This window comes from Fundulus heteroclitus, chromosome 2 (genome assembly GCF_011125445.2).
Source record: "Fundulus heteroclitus isolate FHET01 chromosome 2, MU-UCD_Fhet_4.1, whole genome shotgun sequence".
NCBI lineage: Eukaryota > Metazoa > Chordata > Actinopteri > Cyprinodontiformes > Fundulidae > Fundulus > Fundulus heteroclitus.
The window spans coordinates 36,378,400-36,394,675 of record NC_046362.1 but is presented as its reverse complement, the minus strand read 5'-3'; the positions used below and the strand labels follow the sequence as shown (position 1 = coordinate 36,394,675).

General features: G+C 43.3%; 1 protein-coding gene across 2 annotated transcripts; it reads left to right on the top strand.

Moving 5' to 3' along the window:
- Positions 1-3,866: 3,866 nt before the first annotated feature.
- Positions 3,867-16,153, top strand: det1 (DET1 partner of COP1 E3 ubiquitin ligase). 2 transcript variants are annotated; one of them, XM_036126556.1, is made up of 9 exons: positions 3,867-4,045; positions 7,485-7,809; positions 7,904-8,170; positions 8,243-8,455; positions 9,456-9,679; positions 11,062-11,191; positions 12,536-12,726; positions 13,498-13,689; positions 15,383-16,153. In XM_036126556.1, the coding sequence occupies exons 2-9, from the start codon at positions 7,561-7,563 to the stop codon at positions 15,570-15,572; spliced, it is 1,656 nt and encodes a 551-aa protein (XP_035982449.1). In that variant the 5' UTR covers positions 3,867-4,045; positions 7,485-7,560; the 3' UTR covers positions 15,573-16,153. The 2 variants fall into 2 exon arrangements, with proteins under 2 accessions (XP_035982449.1, XP_035982443.1); XM_036126550.1 differs by having other exon boundaries at positions 7,482-7,809.
- Positions 16,154-16,276: the final 123 nt, after the last annotated feature.

Below are 16,276 nucleotides of genomic sequence, written 5' to 3'. Positions count from 1 at the left end.
CATTGTTCCAAACTGGGGGGGGAGGATTATAACCTTCCTGAAGAGTTTCAGCATCATACGGTCCAATTCATGAGTGATTGTGGGATGGAGCATCCGATAGTTTGGGGGCTCATCTGCTGTAATACGGGTGCAGTTTAGGTCTATAGAGGTACATAAAAAAACAAAGCTCTGGATTTACCGGTCCGTCTATGTTTTGATCACCTCTGGAGATGAGAACTGGATGTTGACTGAATAACTCTCTCACGACTGCTCCATCACATTTACTTCTCCTGTGGTCTCCTCTAGGGCTTGTTCCAGACGTGCCAGCTGCCTTGGAAATCAAATAATTTACAGCCATTTTTTTTCACCTCTAGAAAACAACAATAACGTTTTTACTTATTAAAGAAAACTTCATCATCTCTGATAATGATCTGAGGAAGGTTTATCCCACTCCTCACTTCCAGCTGTGAGATGTTTGAGTGGTTTTCTTCCGTGTTCAGCCCATTTCAAGTCATTCTACAGCACCTCTAGATCAAAATCTGAGCCTTGACTCGGCCCAGGACTTTCCATTTCGGCCAGTCCTTAGTGGATCAACAGGTAATTGTTGTGTTGTAGGGTCCTGTTCTGCTTCAGCTTTAATTTATTTTCATATGATCTCATATTTTCCTTAAGCTCCCTCTGAAAACTCAGTAAAATTGATGGTGTTTTTTATGATGTTGAGCTGGACAGGTCCCGCTGCAGCAAAGCTTTACAATGAGACTTCCACCTCCATGCTTCACAGTTGGTAGGAGGCTCCTTTCCTGCAAAGGTTAATGTCAAATATGTCCTCTGTTCTGGAGTCCAAAATATTACATTTAGACTAATCTGTCTAAAGAAAATTATTCCAGAAGTCCTGGTCTATCTCTAGATTCCCTCTGGCAAATTTCCATCGGGTCTTCATGTTTTCTTAGACAGGGAAGGTTTCTTTTTTGCACTCCTCCCAGGTAAATAACAGTTCTTCAGTCTCCAACTGTACAGAAATACAATTCAATAAAATTTTATTTATATAGCGGCAATTCAATTCTCAACACGTAATCTCAAGGCTCTTTACAAAGTCAAATCATCCAGACAGGTTGGTCAAGAAAACCCAGCAGATTGCATCGAGTACATACACTTTCCTAACAGTAAGAAGAACCTACAGTAGGTCACATGATGACATTTTAGAGTTTTTGGAGACTTTTCTTAGCACCTTGCAGCCTGATTACAGGGTGAACTTGCTGGTTCAACTAGACGAAGCGGCGAACCTGGTAACTCTGCCAGACACGGTGTTGAACCTGAAAGATTTATTGTTATAACACAATTAAACAATTAAAGACTCAAAGTGAGCATGTAACAGGCAGGACTGATGACGGGCTAAACAGTCCAAAGCAGGAATCAAAAACAGTCCAGTAATCAGATTCAGAAGCCAACGAGGTAACCAGTGGGGCACGGCAAGCAGAGAATCCACACAGGAAGAAACTGGTCAGAGCAGGCAGCTCACACATGGCAAAGGAGGCAGTCTGGCACTGACTGGCTTTGAGAAGCAAGCTTATATTGGCAGAGTGGCAGGTGACACTCGTGCTGAAATAATTAGAACAGCGCAGGTGAAACTGCTCCACTAATTAGCAGAGTGCAGCAGCCAGCTCAAAAAATGTCATCACATGAGGCAGGCTGCATGACATCATGGGCACCAAATTAAATGTCTGAGGTTTAAAACAGGAAAAAACATTTATATTTATTTAGAATAAGGATTGTATATATATTTTTTGGTGGTTTCAGCATTGAACATTACAAGCTTTTAAACTGCTTAAAACTAAATTCAAGATTTAAAGGAATTAACTAGTTTACTTTTTAAAAGTCCAAATAATACTGTTCATCGTTTTGTTAGTTACGATCTAATGCTACAAGTCTAATTTTTCCATCAGCTTGGTTTGATCACAGATACATTGCAGCAAATAATTACCAATTGTTTCTGATTGTTTTCAGCTAGGGCAATTAAACTTGGCACTCTCTCGCAGTTTCCGCCAAATTTGTGTTGAAACACTGTTAGTGGTGGGCATGTTCTAATAATAATAATGATAATACATCCTTTATTTCACAAGGCAAAACATTAACAACAATTTTTTATTCACAATGTTAGCCTGAAGGTGCTAAAAAAGCAGCATGGGGGAGGGGAAAACAAATGTTTACATACCAGTACATTCAACAACTATGGTAAAAACTGATTGGAAATCCCAATGTTACTAAGTCTTTTGCTTAAACTAGAAGGATTTTTAATTGGAAGAGGGGCCCCAAATTCTGCTTATGGCCCCATCCAACCTTGGACCAGCATTGGTTTGAAGGGTGTCAAAGAAATAAATGTCCCTGCCATCCATCCATCCATCCATACATCCATCCATCCATCCATCCATCCATCCATCCATCCATCCATCCATCCATCCATTTTCCAACCCGCTTATCGAGGGGTGCTGGTTCCTATCTCCAGCTGTGAATGGAAGAGAGGCGGAGTTCACCCTGGACAGGTCACCAGTCTATCGCAGGCAAACAGAGACAAAAAGATAAACAACCATTCACTCACACACCTAAGGAGAATTTAGAGAGGCCAATTAACCTAACAGTCATGTTTTTGGACTGCGGGAGGAAGCTGGAGTACCCGGAGAGAACACAGAGAGAACATGCAAACTCCATGCAGAAAGACCGAGGCAAGGGTAGGACTCAAACCCATCTTGCTGCAAGGCAACAGCGCTACTGCGCCACTGTGCAGTCTATAATTTTTCTAAGAAGGATTGAAACATTCATGCTGTGTATTAAAGGTGACATATGCAAAATCCGCTGTTTTAGAAATTATGTACACTTTGGTGTGTACTTTGTAGTCTCAAGGGATGTAGGAAATGTGGAAGTAGTCTTGGTCTAGTTTAGGGGCTACAGAGCTGAAGTTGCTATCCGATTCGTAGGTTCCTATTTAGCACTTAGCTAAAGTGCTAAAGCTCTTTTTTAGGATGTTCAGATTATTGTTAATTATCTCTGGTTCAAAATATAAAATAGTCAACTGGTTGGACCTGAGCTAGACGAGAGCAAAGTTTCTTTAAAATACATTTAGAGTAGTTTCACAAGTAGTTATTCTACTTGTAAAAACAAACAATGCACATTTTCTTTGCTTGTTTAGCATCAGCACTACCTTAGAATGAGACAATTATGATACGTAGGTCCATCCTGGGCTTAATTTTTCATCATTGGTGACAGGTTCTTTCGCAAATGGCTTTGTTTTATGAAAGCTTTATTATAATTTCTTAAAAATATATAATCAGGAGGAGAAGGGGACACACACCCATTGTGCCTTTTATCCAAGAACAACCGCTGATTACAAAATTTTCCCTTAAAAAAGTAGTTTATTCAAGTGTACTGCCTGTTTAATTATTTCATACTTAAAATTAGGTTGTGTCCTTCAAGTTTAATTTTATAAACAATGTTTGATACTTAACAATAGTATAATGAAGTATACTTGACTTATACCTAAAGGTATAAACAGAAGTATAAGACTTAGTACATTAATTCTAAGACTGAGGGTTATACTTATACTTAAGTGTACTGAATAAAATAGACTTCAAGTATACTACTTTTTGCTTGCTCTTGTTATTTTGCAATTAAAGTTGTTGTTCAAGGTTTTATATAGATTAATGAACATCAAAAACGTTTATTGAGGTTATTAACTTTAATGAGCAATGGCTTTGTGTTGCACAGTGACCTTATATGTTATATTTTTGTTTGGAGTTCATTGAACTCGCCTGCGTTGGGAGGCTGTAATACCACTTTCTGCCTGAACCCAAATGTGGTGTCGCTGTGTCCCGCCCTCTTCTTCTGCGTTTCCGGTCCACTTCCTTAACAACAAACCGAGCAGCAGCTCCTCATTCGCTCGGTGTGTTTGGAGAACTATGGAATATAATCGCTACATTTTCACTTACTTTTGGACTGTGTGAGATACGTGACGCCGGATGCTTCAGTTTAAGCGGAACCGGATGCGGAAGAGCGAGAAACGAGATAATTAACTGTAAGTTTTAATCGAAGTTTAACCCCGTTGTCTGTAAAAACCTCTGAACTTCGAGGACAGCAGGACAGGGTTAGTTCCTTCTGGCAGATATTAGATGGTAAAATGATGATGCGCTATGTTTATTTTTAAATTACAGGATGGCTTGTGACTATACTGAGAGCTTAGACTTAATATTAAGCCTTACTGACAGATGAATTAAGGAAGAGGAGCTGTAGTCCTTACATGATGATGCACCCACAGTGCCCTGCAGCCAGCTCTGTTTCTTTTAGATTATTGAAGATGCGACATATTTGTTTACTTTTATTTTAGCCTTTAAGGCTTCACAAAACTGTAGTTTTTATCCCACTCTCTGGTCTAAACCACGTATTTCCAATTCAGAGTTTTGTCATTTTTACCCAAGATGTTGATACAAGAGTCAGATCCTTGTTTTATTCACTGCTATGAACTTCGGTCTCTTTTAACTGTTTTATGAAACATCGCTCCTGTGTTGTTTTATTATGTTTATTTGTGAATCATCTTGGCACACCTCTTCTTTTGACTGTGGCATTAAATCAGACTAAACTTCCATTTTCTGTCAGATCAAAAATTATTCTTTTAAAATGCCAAGAAAATTAGACCGTTTTTAAGAATGATAAATCTCTCTTTAAATTGAAAAGTTTACATGCATAGCATCAGTATTTGTTAGAATCCTTTATGCTGAATGGTTTTGGTCAGATGTTTTGGGGATTTTTCCACGAGCTTCTCCCCATAGATTAGAGGCATTTTGGCCCATTCCTGCAGACAGAACCGGTGTAACTGGGCCACATCTGCAGGCTGCTTGGCTCACACACACTTTCTGCTCTGCCTACAAATGTCTTATGGAAGTAAGTGCAGTGCTTTCTGATTTCCACTCCAAAACATTGAATCCATATTCCTTAAGGATCAGGGACTACCTGCCAAACAGACCACAGTTTGTGAGTCTAACCAGGTGGTCGGCAGTGGAGGAGCACCGCAGGAGACGGTACTCTTATAGTTCCTTTTCACTCTGTACACCTCAGACTTCCAGTAACAGACAGACTCCTGTCATGTCCAGAAATACTCAGATGAGAGGAAACTCAGTGAAGGAGGATGGAGGACTACTTTTGGCATGGTGTGAAAACGATTATCTTGTCTTAATAGGGAATAAAAAAAACATGAATGGGTCAAGCAATATTTCTGTCAAGGGGGAGGAAGTGGAGGCATTGTATAAATACCTCGCTGCCGTCTACAAGATGGGACAGAGCAGACATGCTGCAGATCTTCTACAGGTCTGCTGTTGAGAGTAGGATCTCTTCTGCCATCGTCTGTTGGGGCAGCAGCATCAGAGCCAGTGGCTTCAAAACGCTCAACAAGCCGATCAAAAGAAAGCTGCTTCTGTTCTGGGGACTCTTTTAGAACCTGTGGAAGATGATTGTGTCAAGAAGGATTCTGAAGAACATTAACCCCGAGCCTCCTCTTCATCAGATTGTTGCACAGCATCTTCAGTCGGAGGCTTCTTCAGCTCCGCTCAGACAAACCTCTACAGGAGACGCTTCCTGCCTACAGCCATCAGCATCTACAACAGGTCTTTAAAGAAACCTGCATAATAGGAGCAACAGCAACATTTAATCCTCCTTTGGGATTAGTTAAGTATTTTTGAGCTGAGCTGGAGCCACTCTAACTAATTTGTTGGTACACTAAGGGTCACCGTCCAGTTGAAGACCAGTTTAACTTCTTGGCTGAAGTCCTGAGATGTTGCTTTAATATTTATACTTAATGTTCTTTTCTGATGATGCCATATGTTCAGTAAAGTGCATTATATCTGCATCAAACATCCCCACAGCATGATGCTGCCACCCCCGTGCTTCACAGTTACGATGGTGTTCTCAGGATTGCAACCTCCCCCTTTATTCCTCTAAATGTAAGAATGGTAAAACACTTACATTTTATTTTCTTCACACCTCAGGATGTCTCCACAAAATCTAATATTCCATCCTTGAGTAAGTTAGGAACTGTAATCTGGCTTTTTATGTTGCATTTGGAGCGATGACGTGTTTCACTGAGACAATGACTCTTCACAAGGTTTTTGCCTTTCTTCTTGAAGTGATTTTTGCAAACCTGTTAATCTCTGGGACACAGAACCCGACTCCTCCTTGAATGATACGATGTGCTGTTTAGACTTCTGTTCTGCTTGAACAGAATAACTGTCAGGAATCTAGAACTGGTACCAAAGAGTGTACCAGACATCTGGAGATCCACGATTCTCCCCCTGATATGTTGGTTGCTGTCTTTAGGTTTTCCCATAATGTCACACAAGGAAGCGCCGTGTTTGAGCTTAAATCATCAGACCTTTTCTAAGGAGGTTAACTGCATCTCAGATCTAAGATATTCACTCCCTCGTTATTTTGCCCTTTAGCAATTTAATTTCGGTAATCATAACGGACACAAAACAATACATTTTAGTCTGATTTAATGGAAGATGGTGAGAAAAAGGGTTACGTGGCTTTTTTCACAGGTTACAAATGTAAAATAAATTATTGTCAAATATGTTAAAATGAAGTTTATTTTGAATTTAAGACAGGTCTTAAAAGATCAACCATCCATCCATTGATTCTCCATCCATCCATCCATCCATTGATTCTCCATCCATCCATCCATCCATCCATTGATTCTCCATCCATCCAGCCATTGATCCATCCATCCATCCATCCATTGATCCATCCATCCATCCATCCATCCATTCATTGATCCATCCATCCATCCATCCATCCATTCATTGATCCATCCATCCATCCATCCATCCATCCAACAATCTCTACATCCATCCAACAATCTCTCCATCCATCCATCCATCCATCCATCCAGCCATTGATCATCCATCCATCCATCCATCCATCCATCCATCAATCCATCCATCAATCTCTCCATCCATCCGAAAATCTCTCCATCCATCCATCCATCCATCCATCCATCCATCCGAAAATCTCTCCATCCATCCATCCATCCATCCATCCATCCATCCATCCATCAATCTCTCCATCCATCTGAAAATCTCCATCCATCCATCCATCCATCCATCCATCCATCCGAAAATCTCTCCATCCATCCATCCATTGATAATCCCTCGATCCATCCATCCGTCCGTCCATCCATCCATCCATCCATCCATCCATCCATCCATCCATCCATCAATCTCTCCATCCATCTGAAAATCTCCATCCATCCATCCATCCATCCATCCGAAAATCTCTCCATCCATCCATCCATTGATAATCCCTCGATCCATCCATCCGTCCGTCCATCCATCCATCCATCCATCCATCCATCCATCCATCCATCCGTCCATCCATCCATCCATCCATCCATCCATCCATCCATCCATCCATCCCGTCTCCAAAAACTGTCTGAAAGCAGCACCCTGGTTCTTATCTTTCCACAGCAGACCTGACGGCGCTGAGCCATTTTCACATCGGCCGTAACGACTGAAGCATGCTTGAAGCTCTCCTCTGATCGCTGCGATGGACGACGACATCCCGACCCTGAAGCCCAGACGGATCCAGAACCAGAACGTGGTCCATCGTCTAGAGAGACGGAGGATCTGCTCAGGTCGACCCGGAGCTCACTGGTACCGAGTGCGCTGCTTCCACCAGAACCTGTTCCCTAACTTCACCGTGGTGAACGTGGAGAAGCCGCCCTGCTTCCTCAGGAAGTTCTCTCCAGATGGACGCTACTTCATCGCCTTCTCCTTTGACCAGACGTCCCTGGAGGTAACATCAGACGCCTTTAACCTGCCGCCCTGAATTATTTCTGTCTCTCTACTGAAAACGATTCGGCACATTTTATTTTTCTTGCCTCCATCAGATCTACGAATACCAAGGCTGTCAGGCAGCTCAGGACCTCCTGAGAGGCCAAGACGGCGAGACCCTTTCAACAGCCAACGACCAGCGCTCCCTCAACATCCGGGGCCGCCTGTTCGAGCGCTTCTTCTCTCTGCTCCACGTCACCAATGTGGCCTCAAACGGCGAGCACCTCAACCGCGAGTGTAGCCTCTTCACAGACGACTGCAGATACGTCATCGTCGGCTCGGCCGTCTACGTCCCCGACGATCCGCCGCCGTACTTCTTCGAGGTAACGACCTTCGGTTTTAGCGAAAAAAGCAGCTGAGCTCAGAGCTTTCACTGACGTGCGACATCCGGCCAGGTGTATCGCAACAACGAGTCTGTGACCCCCAACCCTCGGTCCCCTCTGGAAGACTACTCGCTCCACATCATCGACCTCCACACCGGCAGGCTGTGTGACACCAGGTCCTTCAAGTGTGATAAGATCATCCTGTCTCACAACCAGGGCCTCTACCTCTACAGGAACATCCTGGCTGTGCTGTCAGTCCAGCAGCAGACCATCCACGTGTTTCAGGTGAGCCGACCACCCGGTTTAGCTTTTTTCTTCTACTCAAATCTTTGAGTAGAAGACAAATAAACCAGAATTAAACCTGCAACATGTTTCAGGTCTTTAAGGCAGCGTTGCAGCTGCTTTTTCTGGATGCTGAACTTTGCCTTCATGTGGAAACTGCGTCATTTTGGGCAAATCTTTGTTTCTGCTGGAGGCTGACAGAATATTCACAGCGTCCTGCAAAAGTATACATACCCCTAATGATCTGTAACATTTTGTCATGTTACAACCAGCATCTTCAGTGTATTCTGTTCTGATGTTATATGAAATGGCAAGAATGTGAACAGTGAAGCAAAAAATCTGAAAAGTGCGGCATGCATTTATATTAACCCCCCTAATATTATCCCCTTAAATGAAATCCAGTGCAACTTTGCTCTCTAAAGTCAACTGGTTAGTAAATGGAGAACATCAGAGAACATCCATGGAGACCAAGGACCCCAGCAGACGGGACATGGAGGTTTAGATTAGATTTGATTAGATTAGATTAGATTAGATTAGATTAGATTAGATTAACTTTACTGGGTACAGACTTTATTGGGTACAGACTCTGGCTGCTACTGGTTCTGGTCCAGTTTACAGCAGGGTCAGATTCTACAACAACATCCCCAGCTTTGAAAATCTCCCTGTAACACAATAGCAAAAGAAAGTACTGGGGTGGGACTTTTAACATTTAAAACAATGTCTTCAAACCATGAGCTGTAGGAACAGGTGCCTAAAATTCCTCTGTAGCAACTTTATACGCTGCTGAAAGAGCAAAGATTTACTGAGACTTTTTCTATAAGGTATTAAATCCTAAGATGTTAGTCGATGCATTCCAGCGTTTTGTGCAGCTTCTGTTCTTCCAGTTACCAGCATAGATTCTGGTCCATTCTTTTTTTTTTTTTCACACAAAGTTTAAAGCTACGGTACGTATTTAAACACACACCTGTTGCTTCAGTCTCTTCTACTTCCTCCTCGCCATCAGGTGACCCCTGATGGAACGTTTCTGGACGTGAGGACGATCGGCCGCTTCTGTTACGAAGACGACCTCCTGACGCTCTCGGCCGTTTATACCGAAGCTCAGGCGGAGAGCCAGACGGGCTTCCCTCGCCTCTACACGGACAAAACCATCAACTCCCTCAAGCACCGGCTGCTGGTCTACCTGTGGAGGCGAGCCGAGCAGGACGGCAGCGCCACGGCCAAGAGGAGGTAGGAACTCAGACCATATATGTTCTGCTCGTTTGAACGTCTCTCAGTTTTTGGAACAGCTAATTCAAAATCTGATCCAGCTCTGTCAGAATCTGACTGCATTAAATAACTGATTGTTTCAAAGATGGAAGCTCACTGCGTGTCAGAGATGCGCTAAGATTAAATGAAAGACAGACCATCAAATGTGTGTTTCCTGTCATCAGCATCCGCAGTAGCAGCAAACACATCCATTAATATCAGGACAGAGGATTACATCAGTGCAGTACTTTCATCCTTCCTTTACTTCTTTCCATCTTTGGGTCTTCTCTTCCTTCCTCGGACTATAAAACAGATTTCTGCAAAGGGTTTAAACCAGGGGTGTCAAACATACGGCCCGCGGGCCGGATACGGCCCGCCGAACAATTTAGTCCTGCCCTGTGGCTATATGCATTATCATTATAAAAAAAAAAAAAAAAAAAAATTTTTTTCTTTTTTTTCTTCCCAGTGTCCTGTCTGGCAATGTGGCAATAATAATATTTGTCTTAATGCCAAAAAGAGCTCATCAGATTTGACTTTCACAAGTGGAGCAGTATAGTGCTCCGCTTGATTTCTGAACGTGAATAGTTTTATTATGATTCATGTGGGGAATATCTCAAATGATATGGACACTACAATGGGAAAGTAGGAGAGGAAAGGAAGAACAAGAAGAAAAAAAACAAAAGGTGAAAGAAAGAGGAGATAAAAGGAAGAGAATGATAAAACAATTATTGAAAAAAACATGTACTTCGTTTAATTGAAAATATGCAGTTCCTATATTGTCCACGAGGGGCGCTGTGTTTTAATCAGCAGATGGTAGCACTGAGCTTCAGATGTGGAAAATTGATTTTAAATAATTTCTTAATTTTTTATCTGTTTGATGTATTTTGTCATGCAGGACAGTGTTTTTAAGTTCCAAAATGTGAATAAATGTTTTTCAACATTGTACAATCACATTGATCAGTTCTTATGGATAATGCACAAGTAAATGTTTAACTGAGTAAAAGTATTGTTGAAATTGCACATGCTTTTCTTAAAAACGCTGAGGTTATTCATAATTTATTGTGTAAAAGTGAAATTCATTTAAATATAAAAATCAACAAAAAGTCCACTTTTATTAGTTCTATTTAATCTTGTAATGAGTTTACTCGTGTGGCCCTCTTGAGATCAGATAAAGCTGTATGCGGCCCCTAAACCAAAATGAGTTTGACACCCCTGGTTTAAACAGAAACTTAGAGCACACGGTTGGATTTTTTGTCGTTTTTCCCTGAACAGGCTCTTGTATATCTATGTATATTCTACAACGAATGGGTTTTAAGTTGACGAGGCTGAGGCCCGTTAAGTTGTAAACTGAATTGTCTCGTCAGGTTTTTCCAGTTTTTCGATCAGCTGCGACGCCTCAGGATGTGGAAGATGCAGCTGCTGGACGAGCATCACCTCTTCATTAAATACACGAGTGAAGACGTGGTCACACTGAGAGTCACCGACCCGTCGCAGGTACACACACACCGATGTGAATTCCTCCCTCTGTGCTCTTTGTTGCGCTGCCCTGGTTTCCTCGGATGGCAAGAATCCCCCTTTCAGGTTTCCAGGGACACGTTTGTCAAGCAGATTCTGTTCAGTCTATGTCGCAGGAATAGAACATTTTAATTACTCCTCGGTTTATTTTAATTATATTTAGTATCATGCAACTGGTGTCTGACCAGAAAAATGGTTTATTTCAGCTAAGCGTTTGTTGAAAACACATACAGAGACTTAAAAAGTTGTTTTAGTTAGACCTTAGTGTTTAAATTCAGCCCTATAAGAAAGGGAGAAATTTACCACTTTGCTTCCCTTTTGACAAACGTATTTATGATGGTTGGGTGGATGAAAGGATTGTTGGAAGGAGGGATGGTTTAATGGATGGATGTATGGATGGATGGATCAATGGTTGGATAGATGGATCAATGGTTGGATGGATGGATGGATTGTTGGTAGGAGGGATGGTTTAATGGATGGATGGATCAGTGGTTTGATGGATGGATGGATGGATTGTTGGAAGGAGGGATGGTTTAATGGATGGATGGATCAATGGTTGGATGGATGGATGGATTGTTGGAAGGAGGGATGGTTTAATGGATGGATGTATGGATGGATGGATCAATGGTTGGATAGATGGATCAATGGTTGGATGGATGGATGGATTGTTGGAAGGAGGTATGGTTTAATGGATGGATGGATCAGTGGTTTGATGGATGGATGGATGGCTTGTTGGAAGGAGGGATGGTTTAATGGATGGATGGATGGGTGGATTGTTGGAAGGAGGGATGGTTTAATGGATGGATGGATGGATGGATGGATCAATGGTTGGATGGATGGATGGATTGTTGGAAGGAGGGATGGTTTAATGGATGGATGGATGGATCAATGGATGGATGGATCAATGGATGGATGGATGGATTAATTGTTGAATGGATGGATTGTTGGATGGATGGTTGGATGGATTTTTAGATGAACAGATTGTTGGATGGAGGGATGGTTTAATGGATGGATGGCTGGCTGGATGGATGGATGGATGGATGGATGGTTGGATTATTTGTTGTATGGATGGATGATCAATGAATGGATGGATGGATGGCTTGTCGGATGGATGGATGGATTCATGGATGGGTTGGATGGATGGATGGATGGATGGATGGCTTGTCGGATGGATGGATGGATGGATGGATAGATGGCTTGTTGGATGTAGATCTAGTTAAAGCAGGTCGTTTCTATAGTAATTCATGTTATTTTCCTTCCAACGCTGTTGTTCTTTGCCCTGAATGAAGAGCAGGAAACCGTTTCCACCTGTTTCTCCCTCAGCCGTCGTTCTTCGTCGTCTACAACATGGTGTCCACCGAGGTGCTGGCCGTCTTTGAGAACACCTCAGACCAGCTGCTGGAGCTCTTTGAGAACTTCTGCGACCTTTACAGGAACGCCACGCTGCACAGCCAGGCCGTCCAGTTCCCCTGCTCCGCCTCGTCCAACAACTACGCACGCCAGGTCCAAAGAAGGTATCAAACCCCGGCGCCAGCACCGCGCCTCTCACTAGCCGCTCGGTTTCTGACCGAGAGATAAGAATGGACACGCAGCCAGACATGGAGGAGGAGTTAAAGAGGCTCAGCAGGGAGGGAGCGCCTGGAGGACCAGGAGCAGAGGGAGGAAGGTATTACAGGCTGTAATCTGGACATTAAGATGTTCAGTGTGGCTAAACGGAGCTGTGATTTAATTTCACTCGTGCTGGTGACAGAAAAAAAAAAAACCTGCAAGGAAGGTGAAGCAGCGAGAGGAAAGCTGGGCTCAGCACCCAGAGGAGCAGAGCCTGGAATAGGATCCCAGAATAGTGAAAATGGAGAGGAGGAGGAGAGACTGGCAGCCGGGGAGCGCGCTCAGCGAGGCTGACTTATGGCAGCAAATGTCAGTCCAGAAGCAGAATTCAGACTGGAGATGTCAAAGTCTGAAAACGTGTGAAAATAAAACGTTTGAGCTTCAAAGAGTGAAAAAGGAGAGACGACGGGGTCCCTGCTGGAGGTGGGGTGGAGGGGTTGGTAATCAGGATATTGATCAGTGGAAGGATAAACATATTCACAAGTGCTTTGACAGTTGAGTTATTCAACATGACACTGATGTAAATAATGGCATCAGAAAGTCCTGGTCTGAGCCGGCACAACGCGGCTGGTGTTCACAAAAAAAAAGGAAAGAAAGGTGAAAAATGGAGACTGAAACAGCTCCGTGCCGATTTCTGCTGATACGCTTCCCTTTCTTTCTTTTTTTTACCTCCCCAGATTCAAAGACACTATAGTGAACGCCAAATACGGCGGCCACACTGAAGCGGTGCGGCGGCTGCTCGGTCAGCTGCCCATCAGCGCCCAGTCGTACAGCAGCAGCCCCTACCTCGACCTGTCGCTCTTCAGCTACGACGACAAGTGGGTGTCCGTGATGGAGAGGCCCAAGACGTGCGGAGACCACCCCATCAGGTACGCACTCCAATCAGGGCCGCTCCACCTGCGCGTCCCTGCAGCTCCCACGGGTCTCTGCATCAAACCGCGAACGCTGGTCAAATGCCTTTAGTTTAAGAATCCTAGACGCTGGTACAGTTAGTCTTGAAAAAAATGATCTTAGAGGGTTTAGTTTGGCTAATATAAGCAACATTTACAGTGTCCTCCATGATTTATTGGGTCCTCTGAGGAAGAATGTGCAAAAAAAGCATTAAACTAAACTAATCTTCGATTTTTTTAAGCAGCATAAAAGTTCCCGCTTTAACAAGTTATTATTTTCATCTAAATCACTGGAGCCTCTCTGCTTCAAAAACTTTCTCTGAAAGCTTCTCAGCTCATCCCGCAGGTTTTCTATAAGACTCTTGGTCTGAAGACTGAGATGACCACAGAAGAAGGTGGATGTTATCTCTCGAGCTCCGTTTCCGTGTTGATTTGATAACAAGCTGTGTTAAGTCCATTCTATGTTTCTCAGCAGATCCACCTGTGTTTGCTGCTGAGAAGCTCAGTGTCTCATTTGATCAGAGCGCACGGTTCCTGTTATAGTAGATTTTCACAAATCCACATTTACATTTGTCATAGTAGGACAAAAAATGCTATGAAGCTCAACATATACTTAAGGGGCAACTCACCCCCAAATCAACTTTGTCTTATCAATAAACTGCTAACATGGTTGTCTTATAGTACTGTCTGCATGTCCTGGTAATTATGTTTGACAAATTACTGCATATTTGTTAAAATCCTGCTTTTGTAGCTAAAATGGTCAGTATGGCGCCCTCCTAGGGTTAAACGGGGGACATGCATGAATTTTCGAATCCAAATCTATTGGTTCAAAAGTTTTTGTGACGTAATTTGGAGAAACTGACGTCAGTAGCTCTGCCGCTGTGGGGTAAAAAAGCAGCTCCGTCTTTTGCCTTCATAGCAATCACTGTTGCACTTTTGAAACCCTCTAGCCACTTTTTTTTAAATTAAAAGCAGCAGTTGTTCTGCAGTTACTGTCCTGAGGTAGCAGCGAGTCCTGCCGTGAGCCTCTTCCTTTTCCCTGAGCGCTGTCTCACAGGCAGACAGCTGCTGCCTCGTCCTGAAACCCTCCTGCAGTCAGAGCAAAGAGAGCAGAGAGGAGACCGACCACGCTCCGTTTCCTCATTTCAATATCATTAAGATGAGCAAAGCTGCCGGTGATCCCCACCTGGATTACAAAGCGGAAAATAAATAAAATGAAATATAATTAGACCGATCCTGTCTTCCACTGCCTCTGCAGCACCGGCTCTGGTAGGCTGGGCTCCACAAAGCCTCCATCAACTTCCGGTGAAAAATCCTCCACCTCAAAAGACCAAACCGTGGCATAACTACCAGCTTATGAACATGGCAAATCAAGCTAGCTGCTGCTTTCATATCAATCTTGAACAGCCCTGCTGCCCCTCCGTTTCCTGCTTCTCCCTTTCTCACTTTGGTGGAATTATTTTTTATATGTCTGGGGGCGGGATTATGCTTTTATATGGGGGCGAGTTCCACTTTAACTTGCAGTGGCAGATCTTGTATTATTGGAACAGAACCTCTTTCAACCACCCCGCCCACACACAAACCCTGAATAAGTTAATGACGCCTGTTCTAGGACGAGATGAGCAGGCAGTCCGATTCCACGTCTGATGTAGATGCTCTGCTTCTTCTCCAGGTTTTACGCCCGAGACTCCGGCCTGCTGAAGTTCAAGATCCAGGCGGGCCTGCTGGGTCGGCCCGTTAATCACGCCGTGCGCCGCCTGGTCGCCTTCACGTTCCACCCCTTCGAACCGTTCGCCATCTCTGTCCAGCGCACCAACGCGGAGTACGTGGTCAACTTCCACATGAGACACGTCTCAGCGTGATGAGCTGCTGCAGTCGTGATGCGAAGGCCGGCTCTCCTACGGAGAAACGTCCTCAGTTCTGCTCCTCACTCAGGGTTCCTGGACCTTTTTTACTCAGATATCCAGAGTTCTCAGTGCGAAAAATGTAAAAGTACAGCACGTGTTCTCACACTGGTCAGGACTGAAATATGAAACCAAAAAAATAGGCGGATGGCTGGTTGAACTTTGACGGTACGGGATGAGTTTTTTGTTTTCCATACCCTTATTTTTTTTCCAGACTTTTTCAGACTCCATAGGATCTCTTACCTGCCTCATTCTCAGCACGCAACAGTTCTCCCCTTTTCCCTCTCCTCTCCTCTGCTGTTGTTTTTTTCTCCTTCGCAGAACAAAGAGGCGGCTGTGGGGAGGAGAGGATGGACTAAGTGTAAATGGAGATGTGGTTGACGTTCTGTGGAGGTGGAATCCACAAGAGCTTTTATGTGTCAGATAGCTTCTCCAATCAAACTTTATGGTTTTCTTAATTTTTTATATTATTTTACTTTTTAAATGTTTGATTGTACATATTCTACAACTAATAAAGTTCATTTTATTTTATACTTTTAGCACGAAGAAGGTTTGTCTTTTTTTTTTTTCCTCCTGAAGCATCCCAAGAAATATTCCTCTATAACTCAGAACTGGAATTCTGAACGTTTCTCTTCCCATCCAGGAAGCTTTCTCAGTCAGCA

Coding starts and splice junctions, on each gene's coding strand:
- det1 (XM_036126556.1), top strand. CDS start 7,561: ATGGACGACGACATCCCGACCCTGAAGCCCAGACGGATCCAGAACCAG. Junction 8,171..8,242: donor CGCCGCCGTACTTCTTCGAG/GTAACGACCTTC, acceptor ACATCCGGCCAG/GTGTATCGCAACAACGAGTC. Junction 13,690..15,382: donor TGCGGAGACCACCCCATCAG/GTACGCACTCCA, acceptor CTTCTTCTCCAG/GTTTTACGCCCGAGACTCCG.